Here is a 15528-nt window from a genome sequence, read left to right on the forward strand (position 1 = left end):
TGGAGAGATGGATGGTACCCCGTGGTTTCCAGGGCGGCGGGGATTTCTCTCGTCTACCAGGGGATTGGCTGTTGGATCTGTGCCTGTCTGAGGGTCCCAGTTAAAGCAGCGGCTTTGAGTGTCTAAAGGAGAGCGATGAGAGGTAGACAACGAAATTAAAATGCAACTCTTCTCGTTGTGTTTCTTAATATCGTTCAGGGTCCAGGCACTCTATGTAGGATTCGTTCATTTCTCTTGAAATGTCCCAAATTTCTCAAAGTAAGTGTAAAAGGCATCCTAATGGGGCCTCAAAAAATCCACTCTGGAATGTATGCTTGGTCCATTGTCAGCAAAAGCAAAATTTTAGAGAGATTAAGAAGATGGCATATATCTAAACACGTGCCGTGGGAGGAAACAGCAAAATAGGCCGTGGTCTCGTAGTACGTAAGCGGCAGGTCGTTAACTCAGCCTGACTTCCTAGCTATTCAAAAGACATTTGGTCATGCTGCCTTCCCTCCCCTCCCCCACCCCGACATCTCTGAACATCAGATGTTGCTTTTATTGGCTTTATTCGAAAGCAAATAAGAGGAAATCAGTTCTTCTACATACGGCGAAGTCACGGATGAAATCCCATCGGGGGGCGGGGGGAATGTGAATCTCTTTCCTGTGTAGGATGTGAGTCTGTCAACTCACCCTCTACAGTTCAGTTGGGCACAAAAGATGGGGCCCCTTGTTGTCCTTGAAAGACCTAGCCGCTTCCAGAGTGCCTTTAAATCTACCGTGACCCGTCCCTGCTGACACCGACCTCCCAATAGACCGGCGGTAATGGACTTCTTTACCCAGCCCATGGCAAACAGAACTTTGTCCTGAAGACCTTTCTGCTGCTCAGAACCAAACCTGTGTGCCTCCATTTACTTAATCTTTCATTCACCCACCTGCTGGTTTTGAGTTCTCTTTGCCCTTGGGTTCATGCAGGGTGGGAAGATTTAGAAGTGTTTTATCACGCTCTTCATGAGAACGCCAGACCGTGTGCTAGAAGGCTCACCTACTCTTCTCTCCCAGGGACACCCGGGGCAAGGTGGGCCCAGAGGACCACCTGGTCACGATGGCTGCAACGGGACGAGAGGAGACGTGGGCCGCCAGGGACCCGTCGGCCCCGGGGGGTTCGCTGGCCCTCCTGTGAGTATCAGGGCAGCGGGTGCGGCTGGGGTGGTGAACTCCAGGAGCTGGGGGGCCGGCCCTTGTCCGCAGACGGGTGGAGGATGTGTGGTGTGCCTTTCACGGGCCCATCCAGAAGGCCCTTTTAGAAATTGTGTCAGAGAGACTTTCCAAGGAGGGCAGGTTGGCTCCTGTGGACCCCTCGGCCGGGGCAGGTGTGCTCAGCCCGGCTCCTGCACCCCCAGGCAGGTGCTCCCCTGTCCCTAGGCAGCGGTCAGGATGCACACGTTCCTGCAGACATCTCGGCATGATTTCCCTGCGTCCAGAGAACTTCATTTTCCAAATTTATTCTGTAAACAAGATAGAAAATAATCCGTGTGGTTTGTATCGTGCAGTTTTACCTGTGTCCTTGCATTTCCCCCCATGCTACAATTCAAGTAACAGGGAAGAATTGGGCAAGAGCAAAAACAAAATCAAAAGGCTTAATTAGAGCTTGACAGGATGCCGTTAGCCCCCATCTTGTTAGATTCTAAACTCCTCTGTGACATGGAAACAGCCCCTGCAGGTAGAAGTGTGCTTTTTTTTTCTTTTTAATGGAAAACTTCCATGTATTCATCTGTTTTGTAGACTCAGTTTTCAGGTCTTTGCAAAGAATCTTGAAGTGTTTTCCATTTCTGTATGGCTGCCTTCTTGCCATCAAAATATTGGAAAGTCAGGGTTTTGCCAACATCTTATTTGGTAAAACTCTTTATTTAAGAAAACATTTCTAAGACTGGGGAAGAATATTCACACGTTCCTCCCCACGTGTTTCCTCCTGAAGTTCATGGATTTCTCTTATTCTCACTTCTCCTCCCCAGTCCTCTCCCTGGGTTGTCTTTTATGTGTGGGTCACCTTGTCAACGAGGACCATCACTTTCCAGTCTGCTGTAATGTCATGAAACTATCATTATCAATAAATATAACCATCACTTTAAAATACTGATTTTATATGGGCACCTGGGTGGCTCAGTCGGTTAAGCGTCCGACTTCGGCTCAGGTCCTGATCTCACAGCTCGGGAGTTCGAACCCCATGTCCGGCTCTGTGCTGACCGCTCAGAGCCTGGATCCTGCTTGGGATTCTGTCTGTGTGTGTGTGTCTCTCTCTCTCTCTGCCCCTCCCCTTCTCGCACTCTGTCTCTCCATGTGTCTTAAGACAAAATTTTAAAAAGAAAATTTTTTTAAGACTGATTTTATACACAGGCATTGAAAGACATTCATCCACATACGATGTGCACACGTACTGAGTGTATTTGTCACAATTCCACTTTTCCAGAATGACCCAGCATCTTTCCCAAAAACGGTGCTTCAGAACATATGTGTTAATATCTTTAGCACCCTAATGCCCAATTAAAGACAAAATGTATTATTACGAAGAGAAACAACATGTTGGTGTCCTGAAGGATTCGTTTACTGAGCATCCTTTTGGGTTTTTGTAAATAACCTAAGTCCTTTAAAATGTTTCCATTTTAAGTTTGAAGGAAGATACTATTGGGTAAATATGAAAGTCTCATCTTTGTGGCTGAATGTAGGACTGGTGTTCAGAATAACCCAAATAAGCCGTAAGGACCACTGACATTGCCCGTAACAGACAATGTCTAATCACCCACATGGCTAGCACTGCACTGAGTGTTCACGGGCCTTTCTGTTTTTTCTCTGTCTTCCACATCCTGTCTACCATAGGGGCCCCAAGGACCCAAGGGGCAGAAAGGTGAGCCGTACGCGCTTTCCAGTGTGGACCGCGACAAATACAGGGTATGTTCGCTAGAGGTGGGACTCGTGCCTGAGCTATCAGGGTAATTCCTGATTAATAACAAAACTTCCCTAGTATGGCTGAGCTATAAGCAAGTGCCTCTGGGGTGGTAGAACAGCCCAGCACCATGAAGAAGCTAAAAACCTTCGATTTCTGTCCTGGGGCGCCTGGGGGGCTCAGTCGATTAAGCATCCAACTCTCTCAGGTCACGATCTCACCGTTCGTGGGATCAAACCCCAGATAGGGCTCTGTGCTGACAGTGTGGAGCCTGATTGGGATTCTGTCTCTCTCTCTCTCTCAAAATAAGTAAACTTAAAAAAAATCATCGATTTCCCATCGGGGTGACATTTACCTGTGGGTGCATACCTTTCCAGTCTATATTCACAATGCCCCAGATAAAGGGTAGCATTACCAAGCCCCTGGCGGGGCTGATATAGTTTCCGAATTTGTTTCCAAAGTTGTGATAAAATGTAACTAAACCTAAAGACACTTAAAAACCAGAACTCTTGGGGCGCCTGGGTGGCTCACTCGGTTAAGCATCTGACTTCGGCTCAGGTCACGATCTCACGGTCCGTGAGTTTGAGCTCCGCGTCAGGCTCTGGGCTGATGGCTCAGAGCCTGGAGCATGTTTCAGATTCTGTGTCTCCCTCTCTCTCTGCCCCTCCCCCATTCATGCTCTGTCTCTCTCTGTCTCAAAAATAAATAAATGTTAAAAAAAAATTTTTTTTAAGAAATAAATAAATAAAAACCAGAAGTCTTAAAATTATTTTCTCTCAACTAGGGTGAACCTGGGGAGCCTGGATTGGTCGGTTTCCAGGTAAGGTCTATTTTCATTAGAGAATGTTCCAAGCAGAATGTCAAGAACTCAGGACTGCACATACCAGTGTCCCTCTCCTAACAGCCTTCCTTTTTGCCTGTACGCAGGGGCCTCCTGGCCGCCACGGGCCTGTGGGACAGATGGGTCCAGTTGGAGCTCCAGGAAGACCAGTAAGTAGCAGGTGCCCGGCTCATTCTTGGGGGGCCATCAGGGTGTCCCCTAGACACACGGCTTCTTCAGTTGTTGATGCCTGTGGAAGCGTCACGATACATCTTGGATGCTTGTGGTCACGATGGAGACTGTCGAGACAAAACAGGTCCTCTCTCGCATGCATTTTGCTGCTGTTAAGGTTGAAGAATGAGGACTTGAAATTTGTGGGCACTAGATCATCACCAAGCATGTCCAGTGTGGAGATGGTGCTGGCTGGGCCCCCTTCCAGTCGAGACGAGCTCTCTCGGCCCCACACCCAGCCAGCTGATGGCGGGGAGGAGGGGGGGGGGGAGACGGGGGAGGGGCTGTCACCCCTGGGCCAAGCACATCAAAGTCCGACAGGTGGATAAGAAGAAATGGTCTCTGCCTGGGCATGGCCATTGTGACAGCTGTACCACACCTGGGCATGGCCATCGTCACAGGTGTGCCACACCTGGGAGTGGCCATCATTGCCAGTGAGATGTTACACTTCAGTTAGCAAAATGGCCCCAGTGGCCGCCTGAAGGGGTTCCCGGCCCGTGCAACTCAACGGACAGAGTGAGTGGCACCCGCACAACACGGGGGTGAAGGAGGGCTTGCTGCAGGGAGGGAGAGGACGAGAAAACAGAGGTGCTGGTGCCCATGAAGCCCCCCAGACCACTTCCCCCATCACCCACCGGCCCGGCAGTAAACCACCCCCACTGGGTGTCTGCCCCTCGTTCCCTGGAAGTTTAGCATCAAGACAAATGGGCCTTGAACAACACTGGGGGAGGTCCGGGTCCAGGTGAGAGAGACCTTGTCGCAGAAAACCGGAGAAGCGAGGATCGCGCGATGCCAGGTTCTTTGCTCCCCTGCTGCGTACAGCTGTCGGCCCGCCCACAGTACACACGCCACATGGGCAGGGGTTGGTCTTTAAATACACAGTTCGGGGAAATCTGAAGCAGGGCCTGTCCCCGCCGTGTCCTGAGCTGATCTGACAGCTTCAGGTTCTTCTACAGGCCATTAGAATCACCCACGCTTCCTTGTGCTTAAACGCTAACTGCCCGTCTCGTGCGTGTTTAACACCTCATCCTAAGTGTGGCGTTGACGCTGAACACTTTGCAGAAAGACGGTGGTGTTTGCAGATGGACTTTCAACCTTTCAGTTCAGACCCGCAGGTTAATTCTGCCCGTGAACATTTGCTGACCCCTCCAGCAAAACATGCTAGGAGGTCAGGGGAGGCAGTGTCCATGGTGACAGGGCCTGGGACCTTGCGGGGGGTCCGAGCAGGCAGGAGTTAGGACCCGGGTGAAGTCAAAAGTCTGAACTCAGAAGAGCAAACCCAGAACAGCTGTAGGTGGACAGCTGGCAAATTCTGAGAGGCAGGCCCGCCCCCGGTCCTCTGCCCTCCAGCCCGTCCTCCCCACCGAGGCAGGTAGACCAGAAACCTCTCTACATACTACACGGTATGCTAAATATACACAGAATGGCTTTCCCAGAGCTTTCCAGCAGAAGTTATCTGGGTCCTGGGATAAAGAAAACAGTTTACAGATTTCTTTGTATTTGTGCAGGGCCCGCCTGGACCCCCTGGACCTAAAGGACAGCCGGTAAGTCGGTGAGGGGGGCGGGGTGGCTTACACACTTGTGTGCACCTTTCCTGACCATAGGACTACTTGGTTGACAACGACGTATCATTTATTTCGTGATGAAAATGAATCTGTAGGTTTTTAAGACCAAAAAAATCACATCCCACTGCCGTCGTGTGGAAATCACACTGATGAATGTTTGATTAGCAATGTAGACGCAAGACCAGCTCGTGTGTATCCGAATGTGTCAGTGCACCAGAGGGGACAAAATGTGGCTGTGTTTGTGCGGGGTGGGGAGCCAGCGGCATTCCTGCCCAGATGTAACCAAGCTCTTTGTGCCGGAGGGTGACACCAGCCCCCAGGGAGCTAGTCCGTGATTTTCAAGTCAGGCTTGAGCCCAAGGCCATACTGTTCCCACCCAAGAAAGATGATTAAGTTGGATGAAGTACAAGAAAGAAGGTGGCTTGTCAGAACCTATAGACGGAACTAGGGTTCAGTGTCAACGGGGAAAGTTGGATAAATGTCTAAGACCAAGAGCAGGCAGGTGGGGAAGGGGATGGGTGATCAGAAATGCTGGGCTGCAGCTGCCAGTGTGCGAGGACCATCCCGTGGCCTGCGCGTGGCCGGGGACATCCCCAAGCCTGCATGTTCCCATGTCTGCTCTACGGAAACCTCATCTCTTTGGCCTCCGGGGGACCTCAGCATCCACCGTCCCCCTCCTCTGCTCCCATCACCTCTGACCTGGCTTCCGGCTGGGGCTGGAGCTCATTAAGGCTGCTGCCCCCACCGCTGGGCTCCCCACTGTCTCGCGGCCACGAGCAGGGTGGGAACGGCCCCGAGCCAAGAGAAGCGGATGTGGGACGGGGCCGCCCAGCCCCAGGGTCGCCTCAGATCCCCGCTTGGCTGCAGCACAAACAACCCTCGCCGTCCACCAGGTCACTTCCTGGGGACTTGGGCGGCCGGCTCGTGAGGCAGAGGGACAGCGGGGGCCCCCGGCAAAGCGCATTCTGATCTGGCCCGGCTGCCTTGCTGTGCTTTGATTTCAGCTCCCAGCCAGGTGGGAAAGGAGCAAAATAGCAAAAATTAATTAGGGGCTTTGTTTGTGTTTTTTGGAGAATATCTGGGCATCGGAGGGGGAGCGGGGTACTGCAGAGAGAAGGAGCAGATACGGCCCCACGCCATCCTTTGTCTTGGTGGGAATGTGGGGGCCCTGGGGAGGAAGCCGAGTTGTTTGCAGGCCAAAGAAAAGAGCGCTATTTCTAGAACATGTGTAAGTGTGTAGCACAGCTGCTCCTGGACTTGGGGGTCAAGTCAGTTCTCAAACACATGTCCCCCCCACTTGTGAATCTATTAAGTACGTGACAAGTCGGGGGCCCCAGCCAGAGAATCCCCAGCCCCTAAAGTCATGAAAAGGGTCAGATGTGTTTGTGGAATCAGGATTATCTTACCAAAATGACAAAAGGCTGAGGCGGAAGGGAGACTGAATCCTGATCCTGAGATCTGGGATCCAGGGTGGGGGGGAGTGGCTGTTTCCTGGGTCTGAGGAGACGCTGAGACCCTCATCCATGGAGACGACAGGTGCGCTACCGAGTCCGAGAGACCCGAGATCAGGTCTGGGCTCTGCCGCATGCCAGCAGGGAGGCCACGGCCAGACGCCTGCGGTATCTTCATTCATCGCACGCTGCACAGGGTTAAACGCCGCAGAGCCCTGGCTCACGCAGCAGGTGCAGAATTAATGACACAGCCAACTTCGGGAGCCTCGGGATGGTTGAACAACAGAATATGTTTCAAAAAGCAAGCTAAAACATTCCCAGCAGTGACAGAGTCCAGAAAAACCGCCATTAATCCGCTATTTTCAGGGTTTCACTTAGAGTATAAAATACGGATTTTCCCTAAAAGCACACCTGTATTCAAGAATAGCACAGCATTTTCCCAAAGCCCATTGTTTTCATCACACTCAAGATACACCGTGAGGTGCCGCTTTCCGTAACTCCTACGTGACCCCAGCCTGCTCCCGTTCATATTATGTGATCTCTGGGCTCACACTTTTATTACGTAGTTTGTATGTGAAACTCGCAAAAGAAAAGACATTAATTTTCTTTTGTGTCAAATAGCTTTGGGGAGGGGATGCCAGAATATTATGCAAAGATAATTGTTTGGTATTTTGCAAATAGATAGAGCTTACATCTCTTCTTCTAAATATGTATATGTGTATATATATATATATATATGTGTGTGTGTATATATATATATATATATATATATATATATATATTTCTCTGTGGTTAATGACTTTTAAAAACTCAGAAAAACCATTTCTCTTTTCAGGGCAACAGAGGACTTGGTTTTTATGGACAGAAGGGAGAGAAGGTAAGGAAACGTAATAGATTAAAGCGGAGCCCTGCTTAGCAATTAGGAAATAAATCATTTTGATGACTGCTTTCCATGCAGTCGTCTTCTGACCACTTGCATAGGAAATGATCACTGTAAAACGCTGGGCTATGGGAAACGCTCCAGTTACGGTGATGGGTCACTGAGACAACAGTCTAGGTTAGCCCCGGACAGACCTGTGACACAGACGTGAGTGACTTCAGCCGTCAGCAGCACCCACAAAGTAAAAGTATTGCCCGAGGTGTCTCCCAACGTGCGGACCCTCGAGGTAACTGAGCAGAGACTGAATGGAGAACCACAAGCCAACGTGGAGCCCACTCAGGGACCGGGCTCACAGGCGATCAGGAACCACGTGGGCATCTGTAATCCCTGCACCACCAACACGCAAAGACCAAGGGCCTTCGAGAGCGTCACTTGAGGCCATGCACATGAGACCCCCAACGTGGCAGGTGGCTCACACAAGCAGAGGCTCACCAACACGTGACAGGTCACACTCACCACAAAACCCACTGGCCACCGTGAACTTTGTGCCGTGGCTTCATTGTTGATGAATTTGCATTTTGTTTTTCCACTGGGCTGTTTGATCACACAGTACACTAAGTGTAGTCCAGTACTGCTCAGGTCCGAAGAGAAAGACTTTTTCTTTGTGCTAATACCGTAGAAAAAATTTACAAAGGAAAACGTTGAAAAATCCGAACACATAAAAAGTTACACACCTATACAATGAAATATGACAAAATAGTAAACTAACATAAAAAGAAGAGAAATCTGGGAAGAAATCACTGGGCAGAAGGAAGAGTCATCACTTTAGACAGGATGGAAAAGAAGTGAATGTGTATCATCTCCAAAGAGTTGAGTCGAATGTTAATAGAGTATCGAGGCCTGGATAGGTAAAGGAAGACGAACCAAGACCTCCAGGCAATTCTTAGATACAATGTTAGCAGACTCTCAGAATACTACATTGTGTCACTTTGCTCCTGTTCACATTATATGACATCTGGGCTCAAATTTGTATTCCATAGTCTGCTTGTGGAAATGCCAAAGAAAAGACAATAGGTTTCTTTTTGTGTCAGTTTCTGGCAGATGAAGCCCCTTCTTATGCAAGAATCCTTGTCTAATTGTTGCAGATTGATTCCTTCTGGGATCTGTGCACCAAGTGAGAAGTGTTTCTTGCTAATGACAAAAGTGCAAATAAAGCCTGAGATATTTTATCTGTTGAAGATGCTACTTTTTATTCTATAAGAACACCCTTAACGGGCATAGCAGTGGCAAGACTGGAGTAGTCTTTCCTTTCTCGGGAAAGGGTCGAGGTCCCAATCTTGGGACCCAATAGAGGAAAACATTGATGTGGCAACATTCAGCCCTAGTACAGGAATTCATCATAAGGAGATAACTCCACAGAAGCAAATGTAACCCACACTTATGAACAACCTCAACACTGTTTATGAATAAATTGCAAATGATGATGAATGCAAGGAGGACACAAATAATTTTACGTTATGATTTTATTTTCTACCATGATTATAACATTACAAAACTGGTGTAATTTTTGTAATGTACAAAAGTAGGAATAGCAGTTTGTAGTGGTGCTTTTGTTCACACCTGATGGTGTCTTTGCAATTTAAAGCTGACTACTTTTGCTAAACCATTCCCAGGGCGACATGGGACAGCCGGGACCCAATGGGATTCCATCAGACATCCACCATGCCATCATCGGGCCCATGAAGGAGATGTTCCACCCAGATCAGTATAAGGTAAAGAGGCTTCAGCAAAGTCGACTGTGTTTCCAGTTGAACTAAAAGAAAGGAATTTTCTTTGATCCTTTTAAAACAATCACAAAGTGGGGAAGTCTTAGTACCCAGCTGGCTCATCACACATGAAGACACCACCCATAATCACACAGGTGTACTAGTCCATCATCTTAAAAAAAAACTGACAAATTTGCAACAACAGCAGAATTCACGAACAGTCTCCGATCTGTCCTGAGTATACACATCTCCTGTGCAGGCACAGGTTAATGGTCCAAGCATAATTCAGAGCCAGGATGGGAACTATCTGAGCAAAGTGTTATGTTCCGCAAAAGAAACCTACTTTTTGTCTTTGCTGACAATGGAGCATCACTGTGGGCGTTCTCCCATCAGTCAGTTTTCTGATTTTTATAATTTCCATTAACATTTTCTTTGATTAAAAGTGTACTCTTGGCATGTAAATAAAAATTCAGGGGCGCCTGGGTGGGTCAGTCGGTGAAGCGCCCAACTCTTGGTTTCGGCTCAGGTCACCATCTCACGGTTCGTGAGTTCGAGCCCCGAGTCGGGCTCCATGCTGACAGTGTGGAGCCTGCTTGGGATTCTATGTCTCCCTCTCTTTCTGCCCCTCCTCCCAAAAAAAATAAATAAACTTTTTTTTTTAATTAACACCCACTCTACCACTCACTCACTCAGACAGGCCAGTGAACCTTCCCCAGTGTCCGGGCTCCCTTGTGCCAAAGGAAGGTGGCCAATAAACTCAACCTCATAATGCTGCTGAGTGGAGACCACTCCGTCAGGGCAAAGTCCCCAATTTGAGGTCACAGACAGTGCCTGGAACCAAAGTGAAAACCCCAAACATGGGATCTAATTCCAACTCTCAAGTATCTGTCCAGATGGAGATTGGGTGCTCGACCGTGGCTGGGAGAAGGCAGGCCTCCGGGAGAAAGTCGCTCCAGGCAGCTGTGCCTGACTTCACAGCCACGTGACCGTTGACAGAAGGGGCTTGGGCAGTGGCTGATGTAAGGCAGAACGCCGAGGAAAGCGTGTCAGGAGCCATCTGAGCTTAGAGCAGGATGTTCCTGGACATCCAGGCAGGAAGGGGACCCCACTGAGTCATCAGGTGGGATCCAGACGGGACTCCGGCTCCTGCTGGTGCCCTCGCCATCAGCCAGGTAGGGCCTCTGTTCATTTTCAGGACAGGAGCCAAGGGGGGAGTGAGGCCAGAGGACGTGCGATCCCTGCCGAGGTGCTCAAGCTTCTGCATCAGATTTCCTTCAGCTTCTGCAACAAGACGGGTGGGGGACGGGGGCCCGGCCAGCCTGCAGGAGGCTGCTGAGAGTGACAGGGATCCCAGGTGCCATCTCAGCAGCAATGAGGGAAAGAACCCAGTGGTCACTGCATTTCTTCCCCCGTTTAAGACCAAGAAGAGTGGGAAAAAGCGATCATATAAAATTGAGCCTGCTTCCTAAATAAAGCCTGTTTAGCTTGGGGTTTTAATATGCTCCAAACGTGTCCTTTCCCCCGAGAGGACCTTCCTAAGGCTCTTTTATTCAAATGACCACCATCACTGGGGGCCTCTCACGGGCACATCCTCTGCCACTGCACGTCACCATGGGCCTGCGCTGTGGGCGAGGGGGGGTGGGCTGTGCAGAGAGCGGACGGGCAGCCTCCCCATTCCACCAGATGTAGCATGGGATTTAACTGATATTGGGAAAGCCCAGAAAAAGTCATACTTCTTTTCTCTTGAACTTTGAAGCTGCACAACGTGGGAGTTGTTTATTATGAGCCACTCGTAGTCACTGTTTGCCGTTGCATTAACTACTTTTTGGATGGTGAACCCCATCCGTCCTTTCTGCTCTTGAATTAATGCTCTTTCTGACACTTCACTGTCTTCACAGGGTGAAAAGGGGAGTGAGGGGGAGCCGGGAAGAAAGGTAAGTCGAGCAGCGGCCGGGTTTCCTCTCGCTGGCAGGGTCCCCCCAGCCCCCCACCCGGGCCCCACTCCCAGTGACCACGCACAGGGCTCTAGCAGCATCCACCTGTGACACCGGGTGGCGCTTTGACGCTTCTTTTCAGAAAACAATTTTAGAACGTCTCCCCTTTTGCATGATACACACCAGCTAACCAACATCTTCTGGGGTTTGTGACCTGAACGTCGGCGCTTTAAGAGAGCAGGTGCACAGGCAGAGGGACGGCGGGCTTGGCAGTGGCTTCAGTTCTGGGGCCAGCACATCGTTGCTATGCTGTCTTCCGTCCTCGTCATGCCTGCCCTGTATTCCCAGCCTTCCTGGGCGTCACCTGCTACGTGACAATGCCAGTGGTGTCCTGGAGCAATGCTAGTTCAGGCCACCTGGGGGACTCTCTGTGACCCTGAATCGTGCTGGGCTGGACTGGGGACCCCAGGAGTCCCAGGGGGCTAGAACACCCGAGGGGGTAAAGTGCACGGGCCAGCTCCCTCACATCTTATCTCTCCTCCTAGGGCATTGCCTTGAAGGGAGAAGAAGGAGTCATGGGCTTCTCGGGCACACGGGTAAGCGATGCATCCCATAACTGCAGTTTGCTCTGGTTTGCATGTTAAGTAGACTGGATTCCTCCGAGCAGACTTGAGGTTCCCTGCGAAGTCGAGCTAGAGGCACAGAGAGGTCCCACATACCCTCTCCCCTCACCCACGCACAGCCTCCCCACTCCCAGCGTCCCTGCCAGAGTGGCCCGCTGACCGCGGCGGGCGAGCCCACAGTGATGGACACGCCCTCCCCCCCAGTAACCATGATGTTGGAGACTCCACTGAAGGGGGGGGGGGGAGGGCGGGCAGAACACAGAGACATCTCTGCCAATGCCGGTGAGGCTGCCTTAACCCATGGTAACGGAAGTGTAGACTGTCCCCAACACAAGAAGTTGATTCTTGTTTCCCTGAGAGTCTAGGACAGTGGGTGGGGTGCTGGGGGTCACGGGAGTGTCTCCCCCGTGGAGATTCAGCACCTGTGGCTCCCATGCCCAAGGGCAGACCTCCATCCTTAGAGCGTGGCCTCAGATGACGCCTGCCTCTTCGGTCCTCCCTCCATCGGCCAGAGCTCGGTCACCTGCCACACCTCACTGCAAGTGCACTGGGAAATGTGGCCAGAACAAAGGCAGAGTGGCCTTGCGGTGGCTCTCTGGTAGCCACCGCCACTAAAAGCACACGTGTTAGAATCTTGGAAAATAAGAGACCCCTGAGAAAGTTGGAGTGCAGGTCTTTTAACACCTCCACCGGATGAACCATACCGTCTTTCTAGGCTTCTCCGTATTTCTTTAGGCAGTAGGCGTGATGGCCCACCTCCTTCAGAAAATAATTTTGATACTTTCATAGTAAAGCATTTCATGTTAGCCCATGTCGGGGGCGGTAACAGAGCCCTCCGGGAAATGTTGCTGTCCATTCTGAGATGTTTTTGCTTCCGTTTTCCGTCCCAACCCAGGGTTCTCCTGGCTTCGATGGCGAGAAAGGTTCACCAGGACAAAAGGTAAGTTTGACGCGCCTGTTTATTTCACCACCGTGCTTTGGAGATGATTCCACATTAGCACGGACACGTCCACAGAGCTTTGGTAGCGACCTGCACAGCATTGCGGGAAAAGGACGCACCGTGTGCCTAACGACCCCTCACCGTGGTTCCCAGCTGCTTGCTGTTTGCAGCCGTCACACGGTCGACAGTATGGGACACACCTCTTGGCGCCCATAGGCCAGGATTTCCATCATTCGGTCCTAGGAAGTGCATAGACAGGCTTTTTAGAAATCAGTTCAGCCTCTGAATCATGACTCCATTGAATCCTGCCAGGGCTCCACCGCCGTGTGGACAACAAGGACGTGGGGCTCATCAGTCTCCGCGGGGAGCTCCCCGGGGACTTCAGATGGACGTGGCCTCCGGGTCCGGCTTCCAGCCGGCACTAGCCCTAGACCCAGGCTCTGCTGACACTCTAACCCGCTCGCAGCGGGACCAGCCTCGACTCCTTCCTGCAACCTTGGCTTGTCTCGCTCCTCCCGCTCCTGTCCTTTCATCCCAAACTCAGGCCGAGAAGCTGACACCAGGGTTTCCCTAATTGCATCCACGTTCTCATGACATTCATAACTGATGCGGGCACCCCCAAAGGCGGCGTTCCTGGAGGACGGCTGTCCAGGCATACCCCAACCGAAGGCCAGAAGGCCAAATTCCAGTGGGAGGATTTCATTAATCAAGCAAAGAGACAGAGAACGAAGGCAACGTCTACCAGGGACCCGTCTCCACCGCCCGTGGAACCGAAGTTCTGTCATTCAAACTTTCATCGCTTGCCAGTGACAGGGAAATTATAATTACGGGTTTCTTCTACACCCGGCACTCAGGAGTTACAGATATTTTTTTAATGCAGTTGGATACAGCTGCCCCTGGAACTCGCTGTTTATGTGAGACAAGACGCCCAGTTAGACACTGACCACCTGGGGCCTCTAACTGCTGTGGCCAGATGTTAGAACAGAAGGCCCTCATCTTCCAGGGGAAGACGGGGACACTTCCGGCCAAGTGGGACGTCTCTGTGGGGAGACAGTTTACTCAACCATACAAATAGGAAATGCCCAGGACATGTACAGATGGCAGAGTCCCTGCTTGTTAGGCCGCACGGCACCTCAGACGTGACCGCTGAACCTCGTCTTACTTGACAAGCTGCCATTACTCCTAGCGACCTGTTCAGTTACTGATCTAGTCCCCAGATAATTCCTCCCTGACCGCACAGCCCTTGCCCCCACCCACTGCCACCCCTGTTGTTATGTCTGCACAGAAACACAAAGACAACCCGTTAGGTGGTTGTGTTGACTCTTGGTGTGCCGGACAATCAGGGTTCCAGCTGCCTGTGGTCTCACGTGCACCTAAGTACAATATTCCCCTTTTACTCTGCTGAGCCCTACATAATACTGAGCCCACCCCCATCCCCAGTCAATTCACCTGCTGCTGAGAACTCACAGGGAAACTTCTAGATCATTGTCTTGGCTTTTTGGGGTTCCAGCAGCCAACAGGGAGACCTGTGGATCGATAGAGCCAATAGTCAGAGACATCCTGAGCACTCTTCCATTTTGCCCTTTCCCCTGTTGGTTTTCCGAAGCCCCCGGCTCATTCCAAACGTTTGCTCAGACGTGTTTCGGAAACGTTGGTGCTGCTGTGGCTTATGCAGCACAGGTGGTGAACACGTTGTGCGGAGGGGGTGGGGGGGTACCCACTACTGCCCAGTGATGGCATCGCCCAGCCGGACGGCACTCAGGCACGTAGCACGAATGCACGTCCGGCCGCATCCAGCGCGGCGTCTGGGCTGAGTTGTTAGGTTGGCGCGCAGGCCGCTGAGAACTGAGCGCCTAGCTGCTCCCGTCATCGGCGCGCTCTTTCAGGACTCCGTGCCTGTCTCGAGAGATGGCCTCCAAGTAGGAGATTGGTGGGACCTCAGAGAAGTTTCCCTTCACTTCTGAATCGTCAGCTCCACCTAGCGTGAAAGGAAGTCCGTCGGCATGAAAGGCCTGCGTGGAAAGCACAAAACCAACCCCGTCATTGCTCACGCTAAGCAACAGGACTTTCAGCATGTGTGCTCCCGCGTTCCAGAACATCCTGTGAAATAACCAGGCTGCATTTTTTACACCACGGGCACGTGGTATTCCGAACTTGGGGCCTCACTGTACCTATTCTTTGGCAAGAGGCAATGAACTTCTAGGTTTCTTAAAAAGCTTTACATATATATATCCAGCTATGATGTGGCTCACGAGGGTGAACGTTCTCTTTCAATAAATATTCAAGGGGATTAGAAAGCAGCACTGAGCACTTTCTAAATGAAGAGAAAAATTCTAAATTAGGGGGCATTAATGCTCCTATTTGGTGCTCGTAAAAATTTTTCAAAATCCCACCT

General features: G+C 50.9%; 1 protein-coding gene across 1 annotated transcript in view; it reads left to right on the forward strand.

The window, feature by feature from the left end:
- COL4A2 (collagen type IV alpha 2 chain) overlaps nt 1–15528 on the forward strand; it is a 173557-nt gene that overhangs the window by 104186 nt on the left and 53843 nt on the right. The window contains exons 7-16 of the mRNA XM_043573741.1: nt 1042–1158; nt 2857–2928; nt 3708–3743; nt 3851–3913; nt 5483–5518; nt 7826–7867; nt 9544–9642; nt 11535–11570; nt 12116–12166; nt 13089–13133. Of these exons, the coding sequence (XP_043429676.1) occupies nt 1042–1158; nt 2857–2928; nt 3708–3743; nt 3851–3913; nt 5483–5518; nt 7826–7867; nt 9544–9642; nt 11535–11570; nt 12116–12166; nt 13089–13133 (597 nt within the window). The remainder of the gene's footprint in view (nt 1–1041; nt 1159–2856; nt 2929–3707; nt 3744–3850; nt 3914–5482; nt 5519–7825; nt 7868–9543; nt 9643–11534; nt 11571–12115; nt 12167–13088; nt 13134–15528) is intronic.

Source organism: Prionailurus bengalensis, chromosome A1 (genome assembly GCF_016509475.1).
Source record: "Prionailurus bengalensis isolate Pbe53 chromosome A1, Fcat_Pben_1.1_paternal_pri, whole genome shotgun sequence".
Lineage (NCBI taxonomy): Eukaryota > Metazoa > Chordata > Mammalia > Carnivora > Felidae > Prionailurus > Prionailurus bengalensis.